This window comes from Puntigrus tetrazona, chromosome 21, assembly GCF_018831695.1.
Source record: "Puntigrus tetrazona isolate hp1 chromosome 21, ASM1883169v1, whole genome shotgun sequence".
In the NCBI taxonomy this organism is placed as follows: Eukaryota; Metazoa; Chordata; class Actinopteri; order Cypriniformes; family Cyprinidae; genus Puntigrus; species Puntigrus tetrazona.
The window spans coordinates 10,100,974-10,108,948 of record NC_056719.1 but is presented as its reverse complement, the minus strand read 5'-3'; the positions used below and the strand labels follow the sequence as shown (position 1 = coordinate 10,108,948).

At 37.6% G+C, this 7,975-nt stretch overlaps 1 protein-coding gene across 1 annotated transcript in view; it reads left to right on the top strand.

The window, feature by feature from the left end:
- Nucleotides 1-1,218, top strand: part of LOC122326060 (glutamate receptor 1-like) — a 25,105-nt gene extending 23,887 nt beyond the window's left edge. The window contains exon 11 of the mRNA XM_043220731.1: nucleotides 181-1,218. Coding sequence (XP_043076666.1) covers nucleotides 181-627 — 447 coding nt within the window. The 3' untranslated portion in view covers nucleotides 628-1,218. The remainder of the gene's footprint in view (nucleotides 1-180) is intronic.
- Nucleotides 1,219-7,975: the final 6,757 nt, after the last annotated feature.

The following is a 7,975-nucleotide window of genomic DNA, read 5'->3' as shown; positions in this document are numbered from 1 at the left end:
TCACAAAAAATGTTTTTCCGATGAATTAAAAAAATGTTCGGTTTGCAACTAAACCTGCCGTGCCTTCTTTGTGGCGAACGAATGCCGTGCTAACATCTGTTATTGTGAACAGCAGTGCGTGTTTGTTGTACTGGCGCATGTTTAAGCACTAACACGTTTTGTTCATGTCCCCGTTTCCAGAGAGCAGATATAGCCGTCGCACCGCTAACAATCACGCTAGTGCGAGAGGAAGTCATTGACTTTTCTAAGCCCTTCATGAGTTTGGGCATCTCCATTATGATCAAGAAACCTCAGAAGTCCAAGCCAGGTGTGTTCTCCTTCCTGGACCCTCTGGCGTATGAGATCTGGATGTGTATCGTTTTCGCCTACATCGGAGTCAGCGTGGTGTTGTTCCTCGTTAGCCGCTTCAGTCCCTACGAGTGGCACCTGGATGAGACTGATGAAGCCAAAGACCCCCAGACCCCTCCAGACCCGCCTAATGACTTTGGGATTTTTAACAGCCTGTGGTTCTCTCTAGGGGCCTTCATGCAGCAGGGCTGTGATATCTCACCAAGGTTGGTGGATCACTTTATGAGCATAAAATTAAGTGGGTTTGCACGTGTAGGTGACAATTTATCACAGGTTTAGATGCACTGGGGTCCCTTCGGTGGGATATGACCATTTCAGATTTTCAATATGGCTTTAGACCAGATTATAATCTTCTCATCTATCAGTAAAAAGGAACGTAAAAGTTCTGAAAAGGTTAATGTATAGAACATTGCTGAAGGAGCAGTGCTGGGTAGTATTGAAACTGTAATCCGGATCCAATAAACAGGCACTTATTTAAATTATATTGAAATTTAAAACGCTTATAATCAGACTACAATCACGTTTTATTGAGTGCATGATTGCATATTACTCAAATGGTCACGTGACATACAGATAAACAGGTACAATCTTCCATGTTTTTTAATAAGTGATTTGTTTTGATTGGAAATGTTTTAAATATTATTTTAATCCTAATTATTTTTTATGATTTTATTTATTTTTAGATTTTCGTAAACTGCATTTCCTTCACGAATCCCACTTGATAACAGTGAATGAAGTATATATATATATAATTTATTATTGCTATTATATTGCTCTATTATTGCTACCATCTGTTACTAACTGACTTTTGTCGTGAAATTTGGAATCAGTAACGGGCTACGGTTTGTAAGTAAATGCACCCAGCACTGCTGACAAGCACATTAAATACCTTACAGCTCTAATTTTGATGCTAATTCCAGTTTTTTTTTTTTTCTCACGTTAGAAAGATAATGCAGACGCAGCTCTAGTTTTAATTTGTTCTTTTGTAAAGGATTAGCTGAGCAACATATTCTCATTTTGCTCTTTTTATGAATTTCTCATTTACCTGATTCATTTATTGTTTGAGAAGTCCTGCTGCAGCACTTTGTAGGCATCTGTGACGGAGATGTATGATTATTCACATTGTTCCTCCATTTAACAGCAGGAAGTTGATTAATAATGACTCCATTGTGCGGCTCGCTGTCATAGATCATTTTGCAGAGTCCCTTATATTCCCCTGCGCTGGCTGTCAATTGTGTATTCAATAAAAATGACTCTGCAGCACCAAAAATAATTATTATACAATAAAATTAAAGTATCTTGTGTCAGTTTATTATATTATATTTCAACGTATCATACGAATAAAAGAAATGACTTAAAGCCTTCATTTATAATGCATTATAGTTATAGTTATAAGCTATAGTTATAGTAACTTTATAAGTTATTCCTAATGTAATGCATAATGTGGTATAATAAATAGTCATTATAATTAAAATGCATTATATTTTCTAGTATTTTATAACTGTGGTTATGCATAGGATATATAGGCTTACCAATCATTTTCATCAGTTCACCGTATATCAGTCCAGTCTGAGCCCGTATTGAAAATTACTGAACAATGCAAACCCACATATGGAAAAATTATAAATAGCAATTGGCCTAGTCTGTTAAACCATAGTTATGTGGAACACTGTTGATTGGATATTATATCTTACAGAATAGTTTTCAGATGGCTCCGTGTTATTAAAACCACTTTAATCTCAAATTCAATAATTATATTACATAAGTCCATAATAGTTTCTACTTGTTATTTGCACTCTGTATAAATATTTCACAAACCCGTGCACGCCGTCTACAGAAGGGCAAACCGCCTTACATTCAGCCCAAGGCAAAAACACTTTAGAGGAAATAATACAATCATTGATCCCAAATGTTATTTGATTATGCTAATATATTGTCTAGGCAACAGTCAATAAGTGCACAGCTGGAAAATAAGCTTTGATCTAATGTGACTTAAACGTCTGCGGGATCAAAAACGAGACATTAACTCAATATACGTGTGAATATATTGTATTGGCGAAAATCGCTTTTCTATGTGGCTAAATGGAAGCTCAGGATGCAAGTCATGTGTTTAAGTGAGTAAATGAAAGACCAGCAGAAGTGGCGGATTACGGTAAATAAAACGTCAAGATGATTTGATGCAGCAGGTTTAGAGAAGATCAGCTACACTATGGCTTGACTGCCACGTCACTTTGATACCGCAGTCGCTTTCTCTGTCATAACCACATTTACAAGCATCTAAACCGACATTGAACTCATTTCTGTTATTCCTTTAGGTCTTACCTGGGAGTAAACTTGTTGAGATATAAAGTTGTTGGCATTAAAGGATTCAATAGTCAAAAGTGAAAATTCTGTCATCATGTACTTACCCTCAATTCATTTTCTGGTCTGGTGGGTTTCTGGTCCCGCTTTATATTAGGTGTCCTTAATTACATTTAAATGAATCACTTATTGTGTATATACACGTTTTTGCATTGTACTTTTAAAAACACCTATGTAATTACACATGTAAATAACTTACTTACTTATTGACCCATTCATTACACAAAATACTTCAAGATACCTTCTTTTGTATGAAACAGACGAAAGAACCTCATACAAGTTTGGAAAACACGAGGGTGACTAAATTCATTTACATTTCTTGGGAGAACTAAACCAAATCAATTAGTTTGTGTTTTTCAATCAACATACAGTGCATAAATGTTTGCGGACTTCATATATCGTGTGTGACATCGGGAACATATCCAAGCTTTAATGCCTGTGTGTGTGTGTGTGTGTGTNTCCTACACGGCTAACCTGGCTGCTTTCCTCACAGTGGAGAGGATGGTCTCTCCCATAGAGAGCGCTGAAGATCTAGCCAAACAAACAGAGATCGCATACGGCACCTTGGACTCAGGATCAACCAAAGAGTTCTTTAGGGTGAGTCTCCTACCACTTGAGAGAGTTACGTTTCTGCATTGATCTTCAGATGAAATCAGCTGAATTAAAATGCATCCAACTTCAATGGCTGTGCAAACTTTGAAGTCAGAATCCGTCCTTTTTGCTAGACTTGTTGCTGTCTTTTTGTTATTTTTTTTTATTTTAAGCAATCACAAAGAACTCAGAGAAGAAAGATTCACGCAGTTGTTTGTAGTGCCTCAGTCTTTATCAAACATTTCATAATTATTGGCGTGTTTGTTCTGCTGTACGGTGGCCCTAAAAAATATTTAGTCCACATTTAACCTTTAGAAATGTCATAGCATTCAATGAAATCATTCAAAGAAACCTAGCATAAGTCCAATATACAAACAAAATATTTACCAACATGTATTTGTGTGTTAACATGACAGCAGTGTCCTCGTAAATGTCTTTGTAGTGCTTAAATGTCCCACCGAGGTGCCTAATTATTCACTGTTGACATAATTCAGGAGTGCACTGTGAAATCAGACTTCATTCACCCCCGAGGAAAGCATGTTTAAATAGAACATAAGAAACATGCAAACAAGTAACCAGCCTCAGCTTAAGAGTCTTCTTTTTGATTGGACAGAACATCTGAGGAGAAGCTGATGTGCAGAATGATGGCATCATACTAATAACCAAAAAAAGAAGTAAATATAAAAGATCTAAAGGGGACTTTATGTGCTGCTTAGATGTACTATTGGTGTTTTGATACCGTCTCTGTTGGAAAATACGTCAAGAGTTCAACTGAAGAGTCAATAACAAGTTGAACATGCAGGTGTTGAAACCTAAATACCTTCTTCACTGCTGAGAGACATCTGGGTAGCAGGCTTTGTTTTTAGTTGATTGCAGGTCAGCGTCTGCTTCATCCAACGCTCATTTGGATCTTGTAACTCCAACTCCAATCAGTGAGAGTGAACCGTCTGAATTATTCGCAAATCTGTTCTATTCATTCACGGTATGGTCACAGATTATGATTCCGAACAGCTGATTCAAATAAAAAAATTCTACATGAAGCATAATTGTTGATACGTTGCCAGAGAAATTTAGTGTTTGCTAAATTGCTTTCCAAATGAATAATTATTAAAAAGCCCCATGATTGTAGCAATGCTTCTCAGAGCAGCTGCTCTGCTTTCGCTGACCTCCTCAACAATAGCAGACAGGGAAAGTACAAGAGCTCTCAAAACTCACTATTTAAACTTCTTAGTGTAATGCTAATGAATAAAATATTTGAAGTTTTTATGATAATTGCCAAGGAGATGCACATTTGAATGGCCAGCAAATGAAAGATTATGAAAAATTTTTGCATGGTCCCTTCCACAATACAAAGTTATGACTTGATATAAAAATTACCATATTGGATCGCTTGGCTTTGCATTGCATAACCTGTTTCAAATGCATGGCATGTCTGCAGCAAGTAAAGTTGCTCAGAAGCGCACCTGGTGCAGAATTGCACTTGCATGTATAGACAAGTTTAAAGAGTTGTAGAAATAATCTAAAGTGGCAAGGCTGCTTCAGGAAATGTGCTTCCTTCTCACTTTAGAACATTGTTCAGTTTTGGATAAAAATGAAAGGAACTTGCAAAAGGGTGACCATAATAGCCATTTTTCCTGGACGCGTCCTGGCCAGGATTTCTATATTGCCTAAAATATTTAGAATCTGGCTTTGTTTACTTGCAGAGCGATAGGAGTATGACACTAGTTACTTATTTTTCGAAACACTCTCAGGACTTTGAATCAAAGCAATACAGAAATCCTGGCAAGGACGCGATGGGAAAAATGGCACATATGGTCACCCTAAAGGAACTGAACAGAATTAACACTGAAATGACCTCAGTCTTGTTTTTTTAGAGCAGAATTGACCTTCGCTTGCATCTTTGAATATTTTTTCCCCCTGTTTATCCAAGTGAAGCTGTTTTGAAACTATCTGTGCGGTGTTTGCTATTTGAATAAAGGTGACTTGACTCGAAAATGTCACGAAATGTGCAAGAAACATTTTGCAGAAATGTCACCACAGGCACATTCATTTCCAGTGAGTCAAAGCTAGTAAAATCAAGCCGATAACTGTAAAATGCTTCGAAAAACGGTGCGCGTCATTTGTTATTTGATGAATTGATGTTCACCCATGTTCCGTTTTGTATGCCGGTGCTTTGATTTCTAAGTTTGTTTACTAGCTTGCAGTGCTTCTTTAGCCAACCACCTTCACCGGTTAAGCCTGGATCAGCATGGGAATTCATTACAGCAGGGAGGCCACTTGGAGCTTGTTGTTGGAGAACAAACAAAAAGAAACATTAGCTCAGCCAAGAGCTGCAATCGCTCCTTTCCCACACCTGCTTGTTAGGGAAATTCTTCTCTTTTAGCTGAAACAGTCAGTCAGGTCTGCGCTATACAGCCCTTTTTGATGAAGCAGTCATTAAGTCAATGGAGATGATTGCTGTAGGTGCTGTGAACAACCTTGAGTTAGCCTGGGCTGTCAGAATAAAGTCTCTGTAGCCTAATCAAATCCCACATATGGCCATAGAGGTCAGCTCAAAAACCGTAATTAGTTGCTTTACTTGGGTCTGCAAATTGTGCGGAATGAAAAGCGGCCCAGAGGGTCAAATAGTCCACTTGAAAGATATTTAGAATAAAGTAAGCAATACATCCATGAGCACATCGAGACTGACATTGCAATTAGGGCTAAAATGAGCTATCTGCATGTTTCTGTAATACTTGTAAAGCGCTCTCTCCACACACACGTCCATTAGGAGGTGTGTTTACTGGCCTGTCAGCTGCAGGTTTGCATGGCGGCGTGCGTTTGATGTCATTAAAGGTTTGAGAGTCGACAACCGAGGGCTTTGGGGATTTCAGATATTCCATATAATGAGTGTCCTAGTTACACACTACAGCTTTCAGATTTCCAATGACATGTGTGAACTGCTATTTCAAGGGACTTTTAATTAAAAGCACAGAGGTTTGACAGGGAAAAAAAATTTCCTGATTAATGGAGATTCAAGCTCTATTTTAGATCTGTTTTCAGGAAACACATTCCAGTTTAATTAGAGCCATACGGCGAAGAACAGCTGGATGTTTCAAATCATCCACAACATTTGGAGCGAGGCATATGTCATCATCTTTGACACGGCCCCCAAGTTTATTATTTCCTTCCCAAACATGCATATATATTTGCTTAATTTATTTGCTTATCAGAATTAACAAACTGAAATATATTATAAATCCTAGGGGTGTAAACCTATTGATCCAATGCAGTGCATCCTTTGGATGATATTTAGCATTGTTTGCGAAACTAGACTTTTATTATTATTATACATACTACATATACACATAATTTATTACAACTAACTTATTAAAAGTAAAATTAAAGTGATAATTAGTCCTTAAAATCCTTAATAATAATAATAAAAATCGTCTTGTGAAAACGTGTATAGTTTGATATGTTCATGATATTTGTAATAACTAATGATATTTGTACATTTATATGTTATGAATTGGATCGAGACGAAATGATGTGTTTGTTACCTTTATACAGGTTTAACTTGCGGAAAAGGGACGGTCCGGTCAGATTTAACAGACAACCGTCTCGAAGAGATGAAACATCGCATTTATTAAAAAGGAGATATGGTGCATGAAGTCTTTTTTTTTCATATTTAAAAGCCCTGAGGAATCTGTAATGATTGAAAGAGCTGCTTCAGGTTATCCGGATGATGCTGATTCTTCACTCAGCGCTATTGCACACTGACAGCTTTTAGAGCGAAGCAGATTTTTTGTTAAAATCTCAAACAGCAAAGTGTCATTCAGTTTGTCCTACTGACAATGGAGATGATTTGTCTGACAGTGATATATATCTGTTCTCCTCTGAAACACAAACAGTTTTATTGAAAGAGTGCAGGCGTTATGTGATGATGGATAAGACGTAATCCTTGATCAATATCTTCTCAAGGTGCTCACGTCTGTTTCTCACATAAAGAACGGCGTCTGATTCTGTGTCTCACTCGACGCCTGTGGTTCATCGCATTAAACGCTGCAGGCGACTCCAGCTTTCGTTGACTACAGTGGTTTCATACTTGTGTAATACAGATGTAATGCTGCTGCTCTTCTGCTCTGCTTTCTTCTGTTGAGCGAAAGAGATGGGTCTTTGTAACGCGCTATTAATTTAGGTGTTTAGATGAATGATTTCCCAAGGGCAGTATACTGGCACCATGACATTTCTGCTGAGAGAAACAAACCTGGTGGCACTTTATAATAAGTACAGTTTATCAGTTGTAGTTGTTAGTGTATTAAAAGAGTAGTACACTTCTAGAATTTCCTTCCAGTATGTTTTTCTTCAGTTAAAAAGAAATCATCCCAGGACTTTCCTCCATGCAGTGGACTTCTCAGCAGGTTGCAGGTCCGAATTTTGCTCTACATGATCCCAGCCCATGAATGAAGGTCATTTTCTACCACAAATGCTCATCTTGCATCAGCTCGACCTCGCGTGTTACGTAATCATGCACACGTGATGTAATGAGAGGTCATCACAGATGAAGAACTAACCACGTATGACCTTTCCAACATGATTACGCAATGCATGAAGACGTGCATTCTCATCGCAAAGATGCTACAAGATGAGCATTTCTTTTTAAAAGGTGAAAGTGCACGTGTATTTATATATA